Genomic DNA, 25,621 nt, shown 5'->3' with positions numbered 1-25,621 from the left:
ATCATAAATTTAAGAAGTAAGAACTAATTGTAGTTCTTATATCATTATACTAGCTTCCAGGATAACTTAAGAGTTAATTTTAAAATCTTCCATTTAACATATAAAAATGCAAATGGCATACCCCACCATTACTTTAAAGAATTTATTACCGCCTATCCTCCAGGTGGTATGTTATGATCACAAGGTGCAGGTCTCCTTAAAATTTAACTGTTTCAGTTTCAAGTTTATAGGGTGCATGCCTGTTTCTGTTGTTTTTTGACCACATTGTGTTCATCATTACTGTTTGCCACATTAGGCTTTCAGTGAATTTGTGCTTTATTGGAATAAATTGATTTAAATTGAATTTAATAAACGAATGGATTGAGCATTCAGAGTCTGTCATAGATGAAGATGATTCTGAGATGAACATCAAGTACCAAATGTAAGAAAAATGTTTCGTCAAATTCTAAACATGCGCTTGACAACAGAGAAGAACCAAATATGAGCCCCACACTTCTGGCTACTCTAGAAGCCTGAACAATAAACTCTCAAGTAATGTGAAACACATTTATTTTCAAGTGTACAAAGAGCAAAATCTTGTATTTTTATGCCTGTGTCAGCAGACACAAATTAGAGATGAACATGTAACTGTAATAATCAAGTTATCATCATGCATTGACTGTACAGTATATACAGTAGTTAAATGGACTGTTATACCTGAACTACTTCAGCACTTGTATCTCAAATGTAGTAGGTTATCTTGGAAAACAGTGTCAGCCAAATAAGTAAATAATAATAATAATAATAATAAAAACTCTGCCTAGTCCTTAACAAAGACATATCCATGGTCACCTCTTGTCACCCCTAACATCTCTCTCTCTCTTTATATCTTCCTCTTCATTTTCCAAGGTCCGATATGCAGTATTTCTCTTCTAATGTCTCTTGCACAACCCATTTATATTTGTTCTACTGCCTCACCTCCTCATTTACACTGATTCCCTATGCAGGGGAAGTGTACTATTATATCAGCAGAAATAGTTTTAGAGCAGCTCTTTATTGGCATTGTTATCAAATCAAAATAAATAGGTCAATGTATGGATATGGCCTTTTGAAAAGATCATATGTAACAGTTGAAAGGCACGATGGTGCAGTAGTTATCTCTACTGCAAACCCCCGATCTAGTATTCTGTTCTTAAATCTCATGCCTGATTGACGCATTTGAGGAGTTAACACATTCTTTTTGTGTCACTGTGAGTTTTGCTCTTGATAGAGTGGGTTCCCTCCCACATTTATAGGTCTTAGCTATTGATCACTTCAAGATTTGACATCATGTCATGGAATGATCTGCATATTAATATAAGGGATAACCTATTAACTTCAGCATTTAAATTTAGGCTGAAGACCGATTACTTCAGCATAGCCTACTCTTATTAGAGCTGCTGATTTGTCTGTTCCTACTGTAAAAGCATCTGTTAGTTATCACGTGTCCACACCTAAATTATGGCATTTGTCATGCTCAGTTGTTACTAATCATTCATTAATTTCTGTTTCTATTTTCTGCTGTGTCACTGCATTCTGATGTTACATTAACCCAGCTGTTCTTCTCGGCCATAAAATGAGATGTTAGAGGTGTTGAGAACATTTGGCATCAGTTTTGTTAAACAAAACATCAGGCTTCATATGATTATGCTAAATAATGGACTCTAGCATGTGCCATAGTTTATTATAAGATAAACTGGAAGGCAATTAGTTGGCCAAGGGCAGGAAGACTTTCAATATATTTAATTCCAAAAGTTAAAAAACATGTTGCTAGGAGTTTTTGCTTTTCACTCCTCTATTGCCACTGTCTTATTTTATGACAGATACATGTCTTTATCTGTATTTTACTGAACTTTCCTCATATTTGATGAACTGATGTTTGCTGAAAATTCCAGCTTTGAGAGCAGTCAACCCAAAACAAATGTCTATATTAGTGTATTGCTATTTATTAAAATAGATCTGTGTGCTGATATTTATTTACATGTTACATCATTTTGTATTTTTCTGTTACTGTTTTTAATTCATTCATTCGTTCATTCATTCATTCATTTTTGATCCAGTAAACCAGTTCAGTTTATAATTCTGTATTTTTATGAACAGCGTTTTATACAAATAAATATAGATAGATAGATAGATAGATAGATAGATAGATAGATAGATAGATAGATAGATAGATAGATAGATAGATAGATAGATAGATAGATAGATAGATAGAATGAAGCATGCATTGTAAATCCTAAGGGACTGATGGATTAGTAACATGGTGCACTAAAGTGGGCAAACATACAAACACATGTCAATTAATTTTTTGTGCTGATACATATTTGAAGGGGTTAAGACCTCACAATCTTTGTGTGCATCAAAGAGTTTACAAGAGGAGCAGGTGGGCACTTGGCAGTATTTGTTAATGCTTTTGTTACATTAATAGACCCATTTTAAAATGTATTTGCAACTTACACTTTAATAAACCCTCAAAGCTGTTTATTGTGTTCCTGGAAGAAACAAGAAATGTGAGTTTGATAGCCATGCTGTCTCAAAGGGCCTAACTTTGGTTCAGTTGCCTATAACCTTTTTCTTATGGGGTGAATGACCTGTCAAAGGGAGGAAATAAAAATGAGACACAAAAGCTAGGAGGAGTGGAGAGACACAACAGCTCACTTGCATGTGACTGTGCCATTTAAGTGGGAGGAGGAGCAGGAGAAGGACAGAGCTCACAAACAAGCCAGTGGAATGTTCAACAGGAGGATTGTGTGACACCACCTCTGCACAGAATGATATAAATAGAGGCAGAGCACTAAACTGAAAGTCAGATTTATCATCAACATACTCATTCGGCAACACGTCAAGCCAGTCTGAGTCTACCAAGGAAAAAAAAGACAACTTTCTTAAAGGCTTAAACATACTAGAAGTATCGGATATAAAACTTGATTTCTTTTCCCTTTTTTCTTCAAGAAAAGAGCTGATCTGAGCAGCTGGCATGGATTACCAGCCAAATATTATTAGAGAGTCCAATCCAATGGAGAATCTTGAAAAACAACTCATCTGTCCAATATGCCTGGAGATGTTTACTAAGCCTGTGGTAATCTTACCTTGTCAGCACAACCTTTGCAGAAAGTGTGCAAATGATGTCTTTCAGGTAAAGGCGGGGAGGGTTTATACAATTAAGAATTTCTTTTTTTTTTTTTAATTTATAAAATGATTATTTTTATTTATGTACTTTTAAAAAATAATTTCTGGTAGACACTATAAAGGCAATCATGTTAAGGACAGAGAAGGATAGAGATAAAATTTGAAAAGTTAATAAATACAGTTGGGAGCATTAAAGGTACTGTCATTTTTTTATTTGGAGATGATCTTATTGGACCTGTGATGAGCTGATATCCTGTCCAGAGCTGATTCGTGTGTTATTTCTAATCTTGCTAGGATAAGCGCTCACTCACTGGGAATCTGAATTGGATTAAGTTGTTTTCAAGACTATTATTATTATTATTAATAATAATAATACTATTCATGAATATAGCAGACACCATTAACCATTCTTTGAGATTATGTTTCTTTACAAGTCAAAGGCAGATAGACTTTTCAAAAGCTTTAACTTGGCCATATACAAATAAATGTGATAGATTGTTCAGAGTTTGCTCGTCACTGAAAAAAAAAAAAAGTCACTTTAAACTAAGATATATTAGTCTATTAATTATTAATACTGAATCTGCTAGTCAAATTTTAGTGCCACAGAAATATACAGTATGAAACTGAATGTTCCAATTCTACTGTGCATTTCTATATCAAAGATGGAGTTACTGATTCCTGTATACTTTCAGTTACCTGTATTCTTATATTCTTATATGGAGCATTAATTAAAAACTACACAGCAGCATGTAATTATTGAATTTGTTTCAGTTTTCAGACATTGTAGATGCACTTAGAAAACTTATTTGAAATTGACTTACTTTTTGCATTCAATTATAACAAACTTGTCAGAAGTTGGATTACTGGATTAACTCTAATTATCAAACGCTTTTTTGTTAAAATGTAGTAAATTAAATTTTTGGGATTCTGATTTATTTATTTGTAAAATGTGCATAACAAGCCCATCTATAAAGTTATTATGACCTAACTACATTCTGATTGCAGTTATTCTGGCTTGGAACACTATGTATGTCTCAGAGTCAGCTTATGCTATGAAGGGTGGCTTCCATAATTAGTCTCAGATCTATTTACCAATCATGCTTTACAGTTTTCTGAGGTTGCATTGAGAGTAGAAGGAATGATATGGAAATTTGATTTCTATTTTTGGATGCTAACAACAAAAAAATAATTATTCAAAACTCAACATGAAAAATTAAAGCCTTGCCACTTGACAGTATGTTGTACCCATGCGCTTTTTAGACATAGTTCAGCTTATCAGTGTAAAACACACATAATTAAAATGGTGGCTGAAACATATGACACACTTTATGGACAGTGAGGCCCATACCATAAGGATGTTCACTCACAGCCCAACACAGTTCATATGGTGGCTTTAAAATTAAAGTGTTACTGTTATGGCTGTTATTTAAAAGTCTTATTTAACATACATTGACATGATCGTTTCACCCCAAATGTTAACAGCTGGAACTCTCAGAACAGTAGTGCAGATTAAAAGTTCTCTGTGAAATAGAATAGTAAAACTTTTAAAAAAATTTAAATGATTAAGAAGAGAAACAGACGGCCTGTTTAACCACCAAAGAAAAAAAAATCAGAGCTAAACTAAAATGCTTTCGTCATTGTGTGCATTCAGCTGTCCATCCATTTTTATACCCACTTTAAGCAGTACATGATCGTGGAGAGGAAGAGTCCATCTCTTGGTCCGATATGCATATATAAAAAGAAAACATTCGACCAGAGTCAAATGACACAAAGTCAGAGATACAAAGCCAGTGTTTTGATTCTCCAGTCTGAGATATCTGAAGTGTCTATGCACAAGTCGAGTGCACCTAAGGGCAGAAATTAAAAAGTTATAGAGATCAACTTGGCCAAACTTACTACTAATCCAAAATTATAATGAAATGCACTTTGCTTTGTGAATTTGTCTTAATATCAGTCTGTGAATGCCAGTTGGCATATGTTACAAAATCCCTTATTAGCTTATAGTATATATTGTATTGCTATTTATCTTGCCTTTTAACATGCATTATGTGAAGTCATAAATGCACTTGTATCAATTTATTTATTCCTATGACACAAGGCCATAAATAAAGAAAACATCTTTGAAAATTCAAATATGATGTAAGCTTAGTTTTACTGAATTACTATTTAGTTTATAGAGATAGAATTGTAAAATGAAAAAATGGTAAGGTATTATATAAAACCAGTTATGTGTTACAATGGAGATTTAATGATGAGATTTAAAATGCTTTGTTTTGTGTTTCATATCATCAGGCAGCCAATCCATACTGGACCTCCCGTGGCACCAACATCTCTGGAGGCCGCTTTCGCTGCCCTTCCTGCCGGCATGAAGTCATCCTGGACCGACATGGAGTTTATGGGCTGCAGAGAAACCTGCTAGTGGAGAACATTATTGACATTTACAAGCAGGAGAGTACTAGGGTAGATCAGAGGTATGTAGGCTATTTTTGAGTAAAAACAATCTGTTTATGCTTTTATATTTATGACACACAAAAAACAGTTGCAGTGGGTGCCACATCAAACATATACCATTTAATAAGTAAACATTACATTCCTATTTTGTAATCTGACAGCTATTCAAATCAATGTATATTTTCAATTGCACCTAAAGTAAGAGAAACCTAACATTATTTTTAGGTCATTTTGAGAAAGGGACATTTAGCTTTTTTTGTCAGATTAGACAGTGTTGCTCTGTGAGTCACCCTGAAGTGAACTTAGGGATGTGAAATTGGCCAGATGCATAAACAATTTCTCTGTGATGTGTATTCAGTTTTGTTGAATTCAATTAATTGTTATATAAAGTGCTGTGTGTCAAAGATGTTTCTCCATCTTTAACTAGCCTGTGTAAGTGATTGTGGGGTCAGTGTTTGAGGGTGCCCTTGCAGTGAGGCATACAGTTGAGACATTGTATATCATAGCATCTAAGAAAAGGGCTAATTCTTTTTTTATCATTATTATTTTTATTAATTTTAATTAAAAGCAAATAATATTCCACACAATCAAATCAGACAAAACCAAACCAAAATTTAACCCTCACCCAAAAGAAAGAGAGGAGAGCCAGCCATCAAAGCAAATCTTTGAAGCAGCAAGGAAGGAAGAGTATGCTTTTCCCTGATATAGATTATTCCAAAATGTGACTGATTAGATCCTGCCAGGTTTTTAAAAAGTTTTGATCTAATCCTCTGAGTGAGAATTTGATTTATCCCAATTTCAGATAGCATAAAACATCAGTTACCTACTGACTTAAAGGTGATGGGTTGGGATTCTTCCAGTTGAGCAAGATAAGTCTACGTGCTAGTAGTCAGTTAAAGGCAATTACGATTTAAACAGATAATATATCAGAAAGATAATACTGATTCCAGGGTTAAAATTTGGCTTTCTTTATGGGTGAAGCATGAACAATAATAACAAAAACAAGAGCACGTTCAGGAAGTCACAAGGTTATCATCATCTTCATTGTCATCACCTCATGCTTCACACTAAACTTAATTTAAGAGGGCTTTGAAAAAGGATGGATAAATAATAATATTAATAATATTATTTGCTCTGTGATGAACTGGTATCCTACTTATCTAGTTGATTTTTGCTGTTCCCTCGAAAAATATATTAGGTAGGCTTAGACTCTGTGTGATCCTGAACTGGATAAGTGAGAATGGAAAATGTATTATTATTATTACTATTACTATTATTATTTAATAATTATTGACTTACCTCTTGCAGTCTGCAAGTGGATTATCAAGCCAAGGAAAATAGTTGAATGGATAATAATAATAATAATAATAATAATGGGTACCAGACTCAAGTCATCTTACTCCAATTCAGGGTCATGGAAGGCCAGAGTCCTCTCTCATATGAAGACACTGTTTCACAGGACCAAGTTGGAACTGACATTTAACCTAACATGTACAAATCTGGGGATGTAGGATGAAAACCCACACAGACATGAGGGGAACATGCAAACTCAACACAGGCAAAAAAAGGCATAGGACTCAGATCCAGGAAGATACCAATATCCCATGGTATGATAATGCTATTTTAAAATAGAGGAGTGACAGTATGGCAGTTGGTTAAATCTTTCCCTACCACATTTCATCATTCAGCTGTCCCAGCTTTAAAGTCATGTCTTCTTTGAAATATTCACCACATACAGCAACAAGTCCTCTTCTAATGCCTTGTTTGTAGCTCTTAATCATTAGATCTATAGTCTGTTTTCTAGGTATTAATTGCTAGTGAGGCTAGAACCTCATTATGTTCTCCTCCATGATGCACTGAATATGTGAGTCCTGACCAACATTACATTAATGCAGTGAATGCAACAAAATTTCTTTAACTGGAAGAAACATGTTCTAATATGTGTTTGACTGAAGGGTCTTGATTTTTATCAACTAATAAATACCTGTCATTTAATGCCACACTTAGTGTTTTTGATTGTTTTGTTTCTTTTTTGTTTTTTTGCTTGCACTGCATTTGGTCAGATTTAGCCCACTTCTGTTGGGCTGAGGTTCAAGATCATGTCAGTTGTCCCATCTCTGTGTGGACTCACTAGCTATTCCAGTCTGGTGTGCAAGCTGTCATTTGTATAGTCACTTTTTATCTAATGGAATCTTTGTGCACATATTCAGCAGGCCTCTGAAGAAGTGTGATCAGCCCATGTGTGAGGAGCATGTGGATGAGAGGATTAACATTTACTGCGTGACCTGCCAAGTGCCAACCTGCTCCATGTGCAAAGTGTTTGGAGCACATAAAGACTGTGAGGTCTCACCCCTTGAGAATGTGTACCAGAATCAAAAGGTAAGTGACATGTGTTTATATGCTAACCCACCTTGATGACCTTTTGTTTGTGCTCTCCTTTAATTGCCAAACATTTCATTGATCCATCAGTCCTTTAGTATTTACACTCGTGCCTTATTCAATGATCTATCTATCTATCTATCTATCTATCTATCTATCTATCTATCTATCTATCTATCTATCTATCTATCTATCTATCTATCTATCTATCTATCTATCTATCTATCAGGTGCTTGGAGAATAGAAAATGCAAGATTACTTGAGTGATTGTGTGAATATGTGCTGTTATTATTGTTGATGGAAAACACTTATAGTACTTTGTGAAATATAATCACAAGGATTAAGTCCAATCAATAGAGTGTTTGGGGGTTAATTTCTACATTGATGCACCCTCTGCTCTGGGTGCAAAAATATTTTATGCCTTAGGAATAAGAAACAAAATGATGCAGAGGTGTGCTGAGGTCTAAGTATATTGTTACCAATAGATTAAAATTAAAATGTCTAACTAAATGAATATATGTATTTTCCAAACCCACTTATTTCAATTCAAGATCATGGGGAGCTGGAACACATCCCAGTAGCATCCAATGCAAGGCAGACACAAGTCCTGGAGAGAGTGCTAGACCAACCACATACACACATATGTTCACACCAAGTGAATTTGCAGTCAACCGTTAATCTGATCTCCATGTATTGGAATCATGGAACAAGTCCAAAGTACACGAAGGAAAGCAAGACCTACACTAGAATAACATGCTAACTCCACACAGACAGTGCCTGAATGGAAATTGCAATAATCACAAGCAGCAATTGTGAGCAGTGAGCCACCACAGATAGCTCCAAATGTACATAATAAACTAAACTATTTCTAAATATGTTCATTTGTTTTTTTTATATCCATCATATTGTCCCAAAACTAAATTGTTATTGAAAATGATGATGCTATGTCATGGAAAGGATGACTATATTGAATTAAACTGATTTTCCCTCATTCTAAATGAATGTAAAATCCGATTTTGCAGTGAACCCCTCACACCTTCTGATAATGTTCTGTACTATTGACGTCAAAGAAATCAGTTTTATTGGTCTAAAGCAATGCAGCGTTGGTAAGCTGGTGACATTTGTCACACTTCTGCAAGCTCTCAGGAATGCCTGAGGCACTCAGAGAATATCTCATCTGTCTTGATAAAGGCAGCAGACACTAGGGCTTAAATTTAGCTTTTGCACACTGCAGTGCGACAGAAATGATCCTCTTCCCAGGGATAAACAGAGGCCCATATAAAGGGTTGTGGGTAAATTGTGCCCTGAATTCACCGTACAGCTTTAATTCCAAAATTGACAAAGTAATAACAGATCCATTCAGATGGCTGATGTTCAGTTTAGTTTGATATTCAATTTGTTCATGTACATGTGGGTTCAGTATACAGTACTTGTTTATCTGGATGACATTAAATACATTTACTACATGTGCTGATTAAAGAGTCAAACTCTGGTGTGCTCATTGAATATTTGAAACCTCAGGTTGTGCTATATACCTTTAAACAGGCCATATCAATGTGTGTGTGTGTGTGTGTATGTGAAGTGTCCATTCCATTGTTGGTGCCTGCCTTGCATTTTATGCTTATTGGACAGGCACAAGCTCTTTAAGAACCCCGGTGGGTTTACTAAATGAGTGTGGATAGATGGGAGTTCTTTCCGCATTAGTCATCTGCTTTAATACCACGGGTATTTTGAAAGTAAGTAACACTCCTTTATTTTTTGTGATCAAACTTTTATTGATAATCAGGACTTGTGAAATGGCACAAAGTGGTAGTCCCAATAAGAAGAGAAAAATGGAAAAAACATAATAAAACTGTCTCAAAAATGAACAATAATAACATCTACTAGAACAGAAAAACACCTTCACCCCTCCCAGCCTGTGGAAAAAAAATAATCATATGGGAAATTGAGGCTGCCCTCAGCAGCCAACCACCCATAACTAGAGATGTGTGTTTATCTGAAGGCTTGTACATTTATAAATAAATCAAAGTCTTAGTCAAGTTTGCTTAGTTTTCCTCATAATCTCCACTTCTGTGTTTGATCATGTTTCATGGAGTCCTGCCATTTTCTAAGGAATAGAAGGCTTTCAGTAGGCTTTCAGTCCCATCCACTGAAAATACGGTACATTCTAATGAACATTGTGAAAATTTGGAAAAACCAAAAGAATCAGAGAATGGCAAGAATGTGTAAATTACACACAGACGACAAACTGGCCCAAGATTTGAAGCCAGGATGCTGAATCCATAAGGTAGTCACACCGTTTACTGTGCTGCCCCAACTGAAGGATAACCAGGCATAAAGCATTCCACACTATGTCAATTCAGACAAGTAAGAGTGAGCAGATCTGTTTCCACACTTTTCAAAATATGTTCATATGCTTCCTTAAACAAAGACAATACTTGTATTTATTATTGAAAAAGTTTACATACAAAGTATTCATCCATCTTTTTTTATTTGGCTTTATTACATTACTAGTTTAGCTTGATAACACAGAATATCTCTTTAATATATTTCTGACATTTTCCTCTCTCAGTTCTGTAAGCCCCTCTTTAATGTGTAGTATAGCAGAGTGCCTTTTAGTATGATTCAGGGTGTATTGTCACATTTCATCAAATTATTTAATTTTAGCTAAGATTTTTTGCACCAGGCCTGTGAAAATATGATAGTGAGGTGTCCCTCAGAGCTCTAAACTATAGCACTCATCCTTGCTATGTTTCTGTTTTTCCAATTTCTTATTTACTGTTGCTGCCTGGTATTACCATCTATAGTAAATTTCACTGCATTGCTGGCTGCCAAACATTTTTTTTTTCTAAATGAATTATTTAAAATGAATTCTATATTTTCATTTTTTAACGAAAATCTTGTGATGGTACTTAACTCTATAAGGTACTATATGATGAAAATATTGGTTGATTAATGACACTGTGATGCAGTTTTCCCCACTCCTGGGACCCATTTTTGATTCTGTGCAGTGTCTGCATGTTCTCTTTGTATCCTCATGTGCTTTCTGCCATTTCCTGTGAACTCTAGATTGGCTCAGTGAGGGTAAGAGTTGGCACAATGCAAGTATATCTTGGTGTTTCATCCAGGGCTCAACTGAGATATTGCCCCTACTGTTGTACTCCAAAACGGAAACACAGAAAACTGAAGCATTTCTGCAGTTTTAAAGAAACTGAACCCTGGGCACCAACAGAAGTAATTCTACTTCCTCCCCCATCGTTTTCCTGATGCCAGCTATTTCTCTGAATTCACTGTCGTAATCTTCTTTATGTATTTATCTGGTTTGTACAATGCTATATACTGTATTCCCTACCGTTCTTTCTTATATTGTGTAAGTGCCTTGTGCATGGGAAAGGTGCTATATACGTTGTAGAAAGGTACAGCCCAGACACAGACAGGCAGACACATTGCAGTCCATCACCACACGTTTATTCCTATACTCACTATTATTTACAGTCTCTGAGTGCACCGCCACCAAACACCCCCCACAGTCTCTTCACAATCTCGGCCTCTTCCCTGGCCGTTCCTTCACCACAAACTCAGGGCCTCTCTTCGCCTGCCTCCTTCTCCAACCTCGTCCTCCTCCTCACCCGACTCCGGCCTTGATTGTCGGGAGGCGGACCCTTTTATAGGCAGCTGATTGAGGGCCGCACCCGGCCACCTGCCACAACGTAAATAAAATGTATTATTATTATCTATTTTTTTTGTTATTTATTTTCTGGAACAGCTCCCATTATAGCTTTGGCCCTGGCTTCATTTCAAAGACTGGGAACGTCTGTGTGCGATTTCTATAGTACTTCTTTTTGAATTGTGCTCTCTTATTTGTTGTATAAAGTGCCTTGTGACGGTGTATTCCCGAAGAGTGCTATATAAAATAAATATAAACTAATTGGCCTGACGTTGGTCAGTGTCTATGGACTGGTTACCCATCTTGGGTTGGTAATACCTGTGCCGATGCTGCCCAGAGAGACATCTGCCTTGTGCTCCTGCTCTAGATAAAGTAGGTTCAGTAATGGATGGGTGAATGGATGTTTAATGTCAGGTAAACTAAAGAGTCAATCTGAACATGTGACTGAGTGTGTACAGTGACAGACTGATATTTCATCCTGTCTTGGTTTCTGCCTTGTGCTCAATGCCCCACACTTTGATTCAGCAGCTTTTGTAAATGATGAATGAATCAAAATGGACCTTGTGAGAAACAGGGCATAGGTGGATGTTGAGATAGCCAACTGCCATCCCACCCATGGCTGGCTACTTTTGCCCGGGGCTCATGGGATGAACTGATGCTCATCTTGACTCTGTATTGGAATTTATTGGTGGATGGCAGGAATGTTTTTAGTGGTGTGTGTAGGTATTTTTTCATTGCATTTCTGGACTTACCCACAACTTTGTCAATTCACTCCCACGCACTGTTATTATTATTATTATTATTATTATTATTCTATGCAACCGACTTCCTTAGCAGTTACTGAAATTAACCAAAAAACATATCTTGACCATTAGGTTAATGTTATAAAAATATCTACAGCTCCCAGAGCTTTAATGACTTGAAACAAGCCATGTGTGGCCTGTCAGCTGGACGGCATGAGCAGCAAAGTCCTAACTCAGCAGGGTTTAGAATGTCCTCAGAAGGACTGTCACCTCACAATCACCCACACTCCCCTCCCTTGTGCTGCTATTCTCAGAGGGGCTAATTTCTGCTACAGATGCAGAGCAACTGTACTGTAATGTCTCCCTTAAACGGCAGGCAGTAATTTGCCCCTTCAAGGTGAAATGTCTATGGCGAGAAGAGAAATACATTTTATATCTTCTTTGTGTTGCTTATGTCATTTTGTACTCCTTTGTGAATCATTTCATTCAGTAGGATGCAGTGATCTCAAATTGCAAGAACATGAAGGAAATATGATGTGTTAAGCTGTGTGTCATATTCAATATTTTATTTATTAGGATGCTTCTTCATCAAGCAGGGGGATTCAGACTTAAAAAGTGTACATTAAGATTAAACTGTTGCTGCTTGGAGCAGATGTACTATAGTTGCCTTTATTATATACTACGGAATCTTTCCAATCTTGCTTGTAAGTTTGACCTGATTTCTTGTTCGAAACGTGACACACTGCATTGCTCTGACCTTCAAAGCTGTCATGGGATTCTCTTCAGAGAGTGTGGCCAAAATAGCATGCCATAAGTTGTTTTTGAAAAACTACTAGTTTCGAGGACAGAAAGTTAACTCAATCTACATTGTTTCCTCTTTCTCTCCTACTTTTGCAGACTGAACTCAGGGAGAGCATTGGCACCCTGGTAAGCAGCAATGATCGTGTCCAGGCCATCATAAGCCAACTGGAAGAAACATGCAGATTTATCACAGTGAGTACTGTCTGCATTATACTGTAAATGCTTTGTGGTACGGGACCCGTGACTTCTTAAGAACGTTGCTTTGACAATTATTTGTGTCAACTTCAGATTACCTCTGTATTCAGAATTAGTAACAGCTCTCCACTGCATAAGCACCGTTGTGACACTTTACAGTAGCAATCTACTGGAAGCGGCCCAATGTGAGAAATTACATAACAAGCAGTCTCAGCCATTTTTATACACTTTGAGTGGAAAGGTTGAAGCAGGCCCAGCTATATGATGGTTAAAGCAATATTTCTCCACTAGATGGCGCCTTAATACACAACTTACACTAGGCCTGAATTGACACCATTTCTGTTTTGACAATCTGTACATACAGTAGTTAGTATTGTTTCTCATTCAGTTGCAGGGTACTGACATGATTTCATAGTGCCTGGATATATAGAGTACATGTTGTTAATTTTTCGTCCAATACTGCAGGAATAAGTCCTGTCTCCTGAAGCCCACAAAATTGGATTAAGCAGTTTTAGAAGATGGGTGCCATAACAATCTTTCCATTCATGATATGTAAAGTTTGTGGTAATTGAGGACTTGTGGTTTTGCTTTTTCATGACAAACTCATTTTTTTTACCAACTTTATATGACATGAACGGTGAAGATACCACAGTGTGCCAGTTATAATGTATTTATGTGATTTATTTGTATTATATTTTGATTTATTTTACATATTCTCAAAACTACATAGTCCAATATGGATTTTCAGAGGATGGAGGTGGAAGTTCCGGGTAGAGGGAGAGTCAGAGCTGATCATGACAACATTGATCATTGAGGCATGGATTGAATTTGGACGGCGTGCCACTACATTGCAGTGCACAGATCAAGTCAGAGTCAACATTCTGTCAGTCCTGCACCATATGATAAAAATCAGCAAGTAAACAAGAAAGAGAATGTGCGCGTTCTATACACACAATGTGGCCGAGTCATAATTTCAATCCAATTCTGCTGTTGTGGGGCATGTGCATTAACCAAGTAGTTAGTCTGTTTAATTTTGTTCATACATTAATTTTATAAAATGTTTTATACAAATACAGGTCCATAGTCAGCATGGGGTAAAAAGTAGAAATAAAGTCTGGATGGAGTGCTGGTCCATGACCGAGCACAGTCACGTGCACATCCACACTCGCTATCAAAGGGCTAGTTTAGAGTTTCCAGTTTAACTAAGACTCAAGTCTTAAGGAAAGTATCTGACCTCAGTCGACATTATTGTCTCTGTCTCCCCAACGTGTGCAGACTGAATAAACAGAAAGTCCACAAAGAGTCGGGGAGAACATGTAAATTCTACACTGTGATTTTACCAAATCTGAAGACTAAGAATCTGGGCTCAAACCCCAAAAATGCCAGAAATGCCTCTACTCTGTTGGGCGCTTGAGCAAGGCCCTTAACCTGCAATTGCTTTGTCCTGGGTGTGACGTTAACCTGCATCCAGCCCTACAAGAAGTTACCCCAACGTTCAGGGAAAACTTGGGGCTTGGGAACTTCTGCCACCGTAAAAAACAAAATCCCCTACTGTTCGAGTGTGGTGCTGAGGTGTCACCCGCTGCACTTGGGCCCCGATCCAGATTGTTCTTTGTATGGTGGGTATGGCAACGTGCTATCAGCTCATGCTCCCAACCTCTCTGAAGGTAGAAGAAGCACAGACTACCATCCACATTTTAATTTCACTGTACTATATTGTTAAATGTGTATAAAATTGTAAGCTTAAATGAGTTCTGTATTAGAAGATTCCAGTGAAAGATAAGTATATTGCAGGTGCATGGGGAATTTGAGAGTGCTCAATGATGGCATGAAGATTAGTGTAGTGCACTGATTAACAGAATAAGCCAAGAAAATCCAAAACAGGTGGCAGCATCAATGAAAGCAATTTGTTAACATACTCAGCTAGGTTACTAAAAGAAAACTGTCCAGTTAAAAGTGAGACAGCTGGAAGCCCTGAAGACAGGCAAGATGAGCTATCTATACTGGAGGGCATTAATGCAGCAGTCAGCAGATGTACTGTATAACAGACAGTTGAACCAGATAAAATACACAAGTGGCAGCACATGCCACGTGGTTGCAGAGGACATGGCGGGCACTAGTTATGTTTTCTCTTCCTTCCTTCTGCAGAAATGTTTTTTCCATCTATAAGCAAATTTATACAGGAAAATACCTTCATGATGGGTATATGATAAACCACCGGCAGCTAATAAGAGCCTGTCATGGCAGGTGGGTGGGTGAGAGACAAAATAAAACTGTCAGTGTATTCTGGTAGGTGGTATACCTATTGGCATGATAACACAAAGGCTGGAACAGAAATGCTAGTCCACCTGCAGTCGGCATGTGTAGGTGGACAGTGGTTGTGCTGCCTCACTACATGGCATGGAAGCCATCTTATCCAAAGTGTTCATCTCTTAAATCCTCAAAGTGGCTGTTCCTAAGTGCCAATCCATTATATGCTATTGTGACAGGGACTTTTACAATGTGAATGGCATCACTCCCTGGTGTTGCACCACCTGGAATGAGCACCACATTAAATCTCTTAAAGGGAAGCATCACATATCTATGGCTTTATGTAAGGTTGTTATATTTTTAAATACTGAAGAAATAAGAAATATTTACAAATTCTTACAAATTGCCCTGGCATTGCATCACATCATCTGAGCTGTTTAATAAAGTTGAGTTATCTATAGCCATGAATGGCATGGTTGTAAATAAATTATTTTTTTGTGTTTTTACTATTGGTGAAGTTTTTCATTTATTAATATATAGAGAGGTGGGGATTGCAAAAAGGAATTGTGTGTATGTGTCCAGGCTACCTCTTCCACTTTAATACCTTCATGGATATGTTTAATTATATAGTAGAAAAAGAAAATAACACTTCCTTACAACATACTGCAGCTCCATTTATAAGCAGATGTCTTCTGGGACGTTTCCATGTCTAAATTGTCACTTATTGCCTATTTCAGGAAAACAGTCAGCTTCAGAAGCAAAGACTTACTGAGAAGTTTGATCTCCTCTATGCCATCCTCGAGGAGAAGAAGAGTGAACTCCTGCAAAAGATTAGCGAGGAACAGGAGGAGAAAACCAACTACGTACGAGGTCTGATCCTGCAGTACAAAGAGCAGCTTGAAGGAAGCGCCAAGCTTGTGGAAAAAGCCATTAACTCTATGGATGAGCCAGGAGTGGCAAGCTTCCTGCTGGTGAGGAGAAAGTTTAACTAGCAATCCTGGTGCTGATGGCTGAAAGCAGCGTGTGTATGGTGGTCATCTTTTCTCTTTTCAGTGCTGTCATCACCCTGCTAAAATTACAAAGCTTACTGTGAGAATTGTGGAGTGAAAACATTCTCAAGCTCATTCTAGCCATCATCTGTCCCCTCACATGACTGGCATGTCCATTTTAAAGGTGTCAGATTCTGTCTATATCTATATGTTTTCCCAGTTAAATTGAGGAGTTTAAAACATTTAAAAGTATTGTTAATTTTAATACATTTAACTAAACAACCGTGTAAGGTTATATCTTTAAATTTTTCCTAAATTCAGAAAAATTACATTGTAAATTAGAAGTAAAGTTATCCTTAAATGACAGAAGCGTGCCCTTCTGAAGATGTGCTTGTCAGTGGAGTAATGCTCTGTGCCACAGGGCTAGTAAAGTTCTGATAGTGCTGTGGCCGCCACAGTCACCAGATCCTCAACCCAGTTACACTTCAGTGAGATGATGTGGACTGATTTGTTTGGAGTACAGCTCATTTACAACACCTCTGGGGCACTTTGGACCCAACAGGACCAGCAGATTTGTACTGCATTTTCAAAACTTTCCTGAGTCCACCAGCTGAAAAATTGGAACAGTTCTAATGGCAAAAAAGAGGGCAACAGGCTATTAGGAGATGCCATGAATAAGGTGGTTAGATGCCTTTCTCATATCATTTAACTTATCAAGCTAATCAGAAAGAATGGCAAATAAAAACGTTTTAGCATACAGTATTGTCTTAAACAAACAGATAAATTGAAAGCATATCATACTGGCGCTTTGCAACTTCCTTTCTGTGACTGTTTTTTTTAACAATTTAAAAGTTGGTCCTATAAGTGTAATCCTTTATAAAGCCCCATAAATGAAAAAACAAAAATAGGGATTTGAACGTTTCAGTATCCAGGAACAGCTTGGCACAAACAAACATGCACAAAAGCAGCCAGGCCACATATATTGTAATATTTTATCACTATTCTTTATCTTTGAAACCTCTTTTGAGTGATTTTCCTATACATTCATTCATCCACACATACATATATTCCTACATACATATGCTCAACATGCCCTCCTCCTTGTGTAAACTGATGAATGTTACAAAGGAGTTACTAGAAGTGGCCACCTCATTGTGATCCAACAGCTGGTGTCCTGTCTCTCATCTGCGTTCCTTTAATGTGAGAAGTGACATCCTTCACATCTTCTATAACTCTGTGATGCCCAGTGCTGGGCTGTTAACATCACTTCAAGAGAGGCCCACCGAATCAACAAGCTAAGTAAAAAGGTGGGCTCAGTTATAGAACGCACTCTGGACCCCCTGGAGGTCATAGCAAAGGAGAGAATTAACACATGATTTCATTATGAAACAATGTTGTACAATGTTCCTTTCTTTGGAACACTAACAATGAGGACTCTCATTCAACAAATTATTCAGCAGAAGTGTGTCAAGAAACACAACTGGGGGTCTTTTATACCAACAGCAATACTCCTGCATAAGGCCCGAGTGTGACCGACTGCCAAGTCAACATTTTTTTTTCTTTTTTCATTTTCTTGCTTTACAGTCATCCAGTGTGTTTTCAGACCAAAGTATGTGTGTGTGTTTATTAATTTATTTATTTATTGGTTTATTTATTTTTCTATCTACTTATTTATGTGTTTATTTAGTTAAAGACCTTCTGTTAAAAGCCAAATTTCCCCTTGGGGACAAATAAAGATCTATCTATCTATCTATCTATCTATCTATCTATCTATCTATCTATCTATCTATCTATCTATCTATCTATCTATCTATCTCCAAACCACATCCTGTCACTTACTATTCCTTCCTTTTTTTCCTTCTTCCTCCTGTGTTGCTTTTCTTCAGAATGCCAAGGATCTCCTTAAGAAGTAAGTGTCTCTCCATCACTCTCTCCTTCTCTATCTCTTGCCTTCTCTTTTCGCTAAAGTCATCAACTCTTTCGTCTAATTCTGTTATTCTTGCAGCATAACAGATGCTTGTAAGCAGGCACAGGTACAACAGATTGAACCAGGATTTGAGAGTATGGATCACTTCGCCCTGAGCACTGAGCATGCAGAAGCCATTTTACGGAACGTGGACTTTGGGGAAGGTATGTTTTGTTTATACAGAACATGTACAAAGATGCTAGCTATTGAAAAAAAACCAACATAACAAATGTAAAGAATAATAAATAGATTGACTTACATTTATTGCATATGAATAAATTAATTCCTTCTTTATGGCGTGGTAAAGAAGTTTATCTTCACTGTTGTCACATCTACAGTATACATCTATACATTCTGATTTGCTGCCCTCTAGTGGCATTGAGTGAACCAGTGTGCCTGACAAAATTCTCTCCCTCTTCCAGGATTTTACAAAATAATAAGTTTTTGCTTTTGCTGGTGTTTCATTTGTTCCTATTAGATTGCTCACATAATCTTTACTTTGGACTTCTGAGATAATGGGTCAATTCTTTGCGTGTATTAATTTCAATTTTCCATACTGGATACCCTAGTTAAGAAAAAAAGAAAGAATTATAAGGAAGGTTAAGGTACACTTTGCTAGCCTCCCTTTGTCCTGTTAGTAGTATACCTTTCTTTCAGTGCCAGGTGACACCTAACCCACAGTTCCTTTTAAAGTCTGTTTTGATAAAGGATTACAGAATTGCTTCCACATAAAGGAATAAAAAGGTATTCCTTTGACATCCATCTTACTGCCTCGAAGCTTTCCTGTTGTAACCTCTATGAAAATTCTTTCATTTTCACCTTTTTGAATGTGACACCTGCTGTTCCAAATATTTTAAAAAACTAAGGTAGTGTAACACACAAATTAAAAAAAAGCATATTCTGTATGCTGATGTAACACCAAACAGAGCCTCAGTTGACGTCTTTATATTTGTACATAGCACTGACTGACTCATAGCTGCACTTGAGTAGACCCTGTTCTAAAGTGTTTCCCACTGTTCTCTCTACAGATGAAGATGAAGAATTTGAGGAAGAAGAGGATGAGGAAGACAATGAAGGGGAAAAGGCAGAGGATGGCCAAGCTGATGGTACAGTAAATAATCAGGCTGGCCTGGTTACTGCTCAGATCCCAGCTGAATAATAGGACCTTCAGGTTAGGAAGCACTGAGAAGGGGCTTTAACCTGTGGTATGCATTTAAACCATTTAACATAAAGCAGCACTTTACCGATTAGATATCTGAGAAACAACCTTGAACTCATCTTCTAGTTTTGGGCTGTGCGTCCCACCAATATTTCCTGTTCCTAAAACTGTGCAAAGACTTGCCAAGACATTAAGGTCTGGACCAGACAGACCCTACTCCAATCTGTCCTCTCAGATCTGTCTAGTAATTATGAAGTAATTAGGAAAGTAAAAGTTTGCTGGAGACACAAAAATCAGAAACACTGCCAAAAAAAGAAAAGATTTGGATTTAGCCAAGCACAGTGTAGACTCACATGTGCACAGTCATAACAAGCCAGTCTATCCCTACAAATCAATCTACCCTGCACATGTAGTCACGCCAAGACTCACATGAATACAAGGATCGTGCACAGAATCCTAAGAGATAATGATCTGACCTGAATTCAAACCAAGAACCATGGAGTTATTAGACTAAAATGCCAATTTTTGCACCATCATGCATTCAAAGAGAGACAGTTGTTTAGAACTGATAGCTTTAATTTTCTGGATCCATGTTTTTCCTCATACGGGATTGCAAGATAATATTTGGTAAAATTATAGTACCAAGATTGTAATGAGCAATACTGTGGCAGAGTATACCAGTACAATGAGGCCTAAAGACTACACTGGAAGTATTGGGCATTACCAGGGTGCCAGTGCATTGTTGATGATGGCCTCACCAGCACCTCTTCCAGAAGGAACCCAAGCCTTTTCTAGATGGTCCCCCATCCAAGTTCTGGCTGGGTCCAAACATACTAAACAGGTTTAGAGTAGGAGACGTTCTTAAGTCCTGGGATGCACTCGGTCGCCGTCCTCTGCACAGCTTCAAGTGCTGCTATGTCTTTCTTGTAGCGTGGTGACCAGAACTGCACACAGGACTCTGATGTGGTCTTACTAATGCATTATATAGTCTGAGCATTATGTCCCTCAAGTTATACTTTATAATAATTAGGCTTAATTGTTAATCATGGGCATAATAGCTTCTGTGTCCCTGAAGCAAGGTTATTATAGTTTTGCCTTTTTATATTAGTTTTTATTTCTATATTTTTTCTGACCTTACTTGGAAATTCAGTTTAGTTTTAGTTTTCCTTTGTCGTATATTTTTAGTTTTAGTTTAGTTTTTATTTCACAAAGACATTTCTATTTTATTTTTATATATATTAGTTTCAGTTTTAGTTTTAGTAATTATGGCAATGGGCGCCTATGGAGTTAGTTTTGTGTCACAATCAGACAGAACTGTACACTTAACAGATTTGGATATGAGATTAATACTAGTGGAAGCTTACTAAACTGCCTGGTTTACTATCTGGTTTTGTTTTTGTCTGATAAAAACAAGCATAATCAAAACTAGACACTGAATATGAACAATTTTACACAATTTTATAATTTTTATAATATTTTCTCATGAAAATCACAGGGGCTTAGGAAGAACAGGGCTCTTAGACTTGAATGAGTGTGCAGACCCCACCTAGCTGTATTGAGGGAAACAAAGAACAACAAGCATGTAGTGTCAAGGTTAGGGGCAGCGAGTCTTGAACAGACCACCATAAAGGACAGTAAACCGATAATGAGCAGAGTAAGAGCAGGTAATAGGAGTACGGACAGGCATAAAGCAACAGAGACAGCGTCTGAGATTAAGAACAACATATACATTACCTAAACCTGTTTATCCAGAGTAGGATTGCAGGAAATCTGGAGCCTACCGCAGCAGGTTTGGATTGAAGGCAGGATAAATCCCTGGTATGCAATATGTATGATAAGGCTGATGTTAAGAATAAAAAGAATATGATATTTCAACTATCTATTTTGAGAGAGAAAAACATTGAAAAAAGGGAGACAAATATTTTAAAATATAATTCTGCTAATGGATTACGTTCACAATATCAGGCATTTTGAGTTGTGAATATGAACTAAAAAAGATAAATTAATAAATATGGAATAAATACAAAAACCCATTAGTATGTTTAGTTTTTCATCACTTGTCAGACACTCTACCTTTGTTTGTATCGCTTCGTTGTTAAACAATGTTTTTAAAGCAAAAGTAATTGGTCAGCAACAATATGTGTATGATAGATAGATAGATACTTTACTAATCCCAATGGGAAATTCATGACCTAGTCAGTCTCTCGATCAGTGTCGTTTTATTTTCAAAAACCGGGAGTGGACTCCCCTCGACTTTCGTGTATACTCAGATATGGGGATGGATATTTGAGGAGTAAACCGCAAGACAATGATTATTTTTTATATTATGTACATTAAGGAACCATCAACAACAAATCAAATTAATTATATATTGAACAATTATTATAAAAGTAAAGTTGAAAAAATCATTCTCGTTTTTTTTTATTTATACAGCTGCAGAGTCTGTTTTCAGGTAAAGTACCACTTCCGGGTGATGGATTTGGCCCAAAAGTTAATACAGATCTATAATTGTGGTGTAACAACCACATGCCGAATTTCATCCATCTATCTAGTTGCGTTTTTGAGTTATCGTGTTTATACACACAGGCAGACACAGACATACACGCGCGCGCGTACACACACAATTCCAAAAAACAGTATTGTTGGACACTGGTTAGTCTATAACGTCAAGACTCATCAAAATATCGAGGTCGAATTTTTTCATGATTACTATACTTCGTATGTGAGAAAGTAAAAACGATTTCTCCTGTGCAAAGTGGCAGGTGAATTGCTGTTAACAAAAAGCAGACACCTGAGAAATAAACTGAAACATTACTCACTCTTGATTTTTCTGTCCATATGGTAAACGTTTTGTTGACCAGCACATTCTGATTTCAGCCGTTTGAATTACATCTTGATGTTACAACAAGCACAAAGAAAGGCGGCACGGAAATCACTTTCTATTTCTCACGCTTTACGCACCCGCACTCAACTTGCTCTGTCACCGCAAATGCTGTGTGAACAGCCGCCCTCTGTCACCAGTTGCCGTTCACTGGATGAATATATGCAGGCGGCACGTGGTGGATGACTTTCTGTTTTAGAGTTAAAACTTACAAGGGTTAAAGACTAACGGCAAGAATATTAATTCAAAAACGAAAACTAAAAATATTTTAGTAAATTATTATTTTATTTCAGTTAGTCTTTCCAGCTACTTTAATAGTTTCGTTTAGTTTTAGTTTTTCATTTCGGTTTTGTTAATTATTTTATTTCAGTTTACGAAAATGTTTTTTTAATAATAGTTTCAGTTTTGATTTTAGTTTTCGTTAACTATAATAACCTTGCCCTGAAGTGATAAAAACAATGTGTGTTTGTCAGTGCAGCAACTGGCAATTCTAAGCTAGACCGCTGTGGGTGTGCGTGTGAACACTGGGACTGGTTCATGACTGGTGCCCTTTGCTGCTCTAATAAGCCCCGATACCATCTACTGTGTTAAACTGCTCTGACTAAGGAGGTGTAGATGTTTAGTGATCTACTAATCACTGATGTAATTTGTGATGGTTTCCACTGTGACTCAGTGGTGAATCCTGAAGCAGCCATCATGCAGTTTTAGAATGCACTTCCTTAGATAAAGCTGGTGGATTTATTGCTGGGATTTAATACGTGTTTCCTCTTTTCCTGACTTTACTCCAATTTGTTTTTGTTTATTTCAACAGAGACATCTTGAAGCCATACTCAAAGTATCCTAGGCCTACTGCCAACTCAACTACAAGAAAAGGGTGCATGATTAGGTGGATTCACCACGACTTGTGAAGCCCAGTGGCGCTTGATGAAGAAAGAAAAATGGAGGTCATCAAATAAGTTGGTGTTTTACTGTCACTGATCAGCGCAGCAAAGCTGGCTGATCAGACGTGAAAGAGAAGAGAAGCAATGTGACCACGTACGACTGATGCTGGTCATCTTCTTAACAAGAGACTGTAAAGCTACGATTTATTTGTTTTCCTCTCGGAGTGGAAAATTCACTGCAATTTCCAGACAACGGACTCTTTTTATACAAGGTGCAAAATGAACCGTTTTGTACATTTTATATATTATTTTTGTACTGGATATCTTTGGAACAACATGTTTTGTAATGTAATGAAATAAATGAATCATTTGCAGGCTGTATCTGAGCCAAAATGGACTTACGTGATAGAGCCTGTTTAGTTACTGTATTGCTACGGCTTGTGTCATTGCACTGTGGCGAGTAGATTTAAGGACACAATTTCCCTGCAGTGTTCCCACAGAGAATGCATGCTGATTTTTTATTATTATGATGATGATGATGATGATTCTTATTATTTTTCCAGATTGTTCAGATTTGTAAAATAATCAGGGATAAATGTAATGACTTGAATTAAAGATGTATTCAGGTTTCACTTTATTTTTTCTGTAATACTGAAATTGTATTTATTGTGTAGAGAGGTAAATAAATAATGGCATACAATTTTGCTGTCTTCTCTGTCATTTTACGTGGCATGGAATGAAAGTGCCACATGTGGAGTTTGTGTGTTCTCCCCTTATGCTTGGAGGGTCTCTCCAGTTTTCTGCCTTGGTCCGGAGACGTGTGATTTGGTCAAATGGCCACTTCAGAGTAGCCTGGAGTGAGAATGAGCTGCGGCCGAGCCCCTCTGAGCCCTCTGGTGAACTCCTGTACATCTGATGGCATACACTACAGCTGTGCGCGGTCCTGAGCTGTAAACTCGTGTGTGAAGGGATGGATTGATCAATGGGCAAAGAAATGGATCAATGAATTCAACAACAATTTAAGTTTCCCCAAAATGTTTTTAGGCAGGGCAGTATGGTGTTAGCACGGCTGCTGCAGAGTCCCTGAGTGTTATCTGCTGTTGTTTGCATGTTCTCCTTCTGTCCATGTGGGCCTTTTTCTTGGTCCTCCTGTTCTCCTCCCACATACTAGACATGCACACTGGCACTTGAAAGTTAGTGAACCCATCAGAATGTTCCATATTCCTGCATAAATATAACTTAAAGCATCGTCAGATTTTCATACAAGTCCCAAAAGTAGACATGGAGAACCCTGCTAAACAAATGAGACAAAATTATTATACTTGGTCATTTATTTATTAAGGAAAATCACCCACAATTACATATCTGTGGAGAAGGACAAACAAACTGTAACTGCCTTTACTTCACTATTAGCACATATGTAGACTTGTCTTGCTCAACTTGAAGAATTCTAGCCCACTTCTTTTAAGTCCGTGGGTAACTGATATCAATTTCTATTTGAAACCGGAAAAAATCAAATTCTCACTTAGAGGATCTGTGAAAAACTTTTCTAAACCTGTCAGGATCTAATCAATAACATTTTAGAATAAGCTTTTATATTGGAAAGAAGGATTCTCTCCCTCTTTTTTTTCTACTCTTAAACTTTTACTCTGGCTGTTGGCCTTCCTCTCATTCTCATGGATGGCGGCTGAATTGAATTTAGTTTTGTCAAGTTTGACTGGCTTTATTTTAGGGAATGTTACTTGCTTTTAATAAATTCAATAAAATGGAAAAAAAAAAGATAGTTAGTGAACACTTCAGAATGTTCCATATTCCTGCATACCTATGAGTTAAAACATCATCAGATTTTCATACAAGTCCTAAAAGTAGACATGAAGAACCCAGCTAAACAAATGAGACAAAAATATTATACTTGGTCATTTATTTATTAAGGAAAATCACCCACAATTACATATCTGTGAGTGGCAAAAGTATGTGAACCTAGCAGGTAATCTGAAGGTGAGATTACAGTTGGGTGTTGTCAGTCAGTGGCATGACAATCAGGTAGGAATGTGTGCCCAGTTTATATTAAAAGAACAGGGTTCTAGCATGGGCTTCGTTTGTGCAGTATCC

At 37.2% G+C, this 25,621-nt stretch overlaps 1 protein-coding gene and 1 long non-coding RNA gene across 2 annotated transcripts; both read left to right on the top strand.

The window, feature by feature from the left end:
* The first annotated feature begins 2,552 nt into the window (after positions 1 to 2,552).
* LOC114664936 (E3 ubiquitin-protein ligase TRIM63-like) lies at positions 2,553 to 18,760 on the top strand. The gene is made up of 6 exons (XM_051919059.1): positions 2,553 to 3,154; positions 5,440 to 5,618; positions 7,809 to 7,977; positions 13,285 to 13,380; positions 16,371 to 16,604; positions 18,628 to 18,760. The coding sequence occupies exons 1-6, from the start codon at positions 2,996 to 2,998 to the stop codon at positions 18,643 to 18,645; spliced, it is 855 nt and encodes a 284-aa protein (XP_051775019.1). The 5' UTR covers positions 2,553 to 2,995; the 3' UTR covers positions 18,646 to 18,760.
* Positions 18,761 to 18,762: 2 nt separating this feature from the next.
* On the top strand, positions 18,763 to 24,209 carry LOC127525887 (uncharacterized). The gene is made up of 2 exons (XR_007933490.1): positions 18,763 to 19,694; positions 23,440 to 24,209. It is a non-coding gene; the product is annotated as an uncharacterized LOC127525887 (long non-coding RNA).
* Positions 24,210 to 25,621: the final 1,412 nt, after the last annotated feature.

The sequence above is a fragment of the Erpetoichthys calabaricus genome, chromosome 14 (assembly GCF_900747795.2).
Source record: "Erpetoichthys calabaricus chromosome 14, fErpCal1.3, whole genome shotgun sequence".
Lineage (NCBI taxonomy): Eukaryota > Metazoa > Chordata > Cladistia > Polypteriformes > Polypteridae > Erpetoichthys > Erpetoichthys calabaricus.
The sequence above is the reverse complement of the archived record's forward strand: the minus strand, read 5'-3'. Positions and strand labels throughout refer to the sequence as shown.

Bases quoted from the DNA above. Each gene is read 5' to 3' on its own strand.
- LOC114664936 (XM_051919059.1), top strand. From the start codon at position 2,996: ATGGATTACCAGCCAAATATTATTAGAGAGTCCAATCCAATGGAGAAT. The intron at 3,155-5,439 runs GTAAAGGCGGGG...TCATATCATCAG, and splicing joins GTGCAAATGATGTCTTTCAG to GCAGCCAATCCATACTGGAC. The intron at 5,619-7,808 runs GTATGTAGGCTA...GCACATATTCAG, and splicing joins AGTACTAGGGTAGATCAGAG to CAGGCCTCTGAAGAAGTGTG.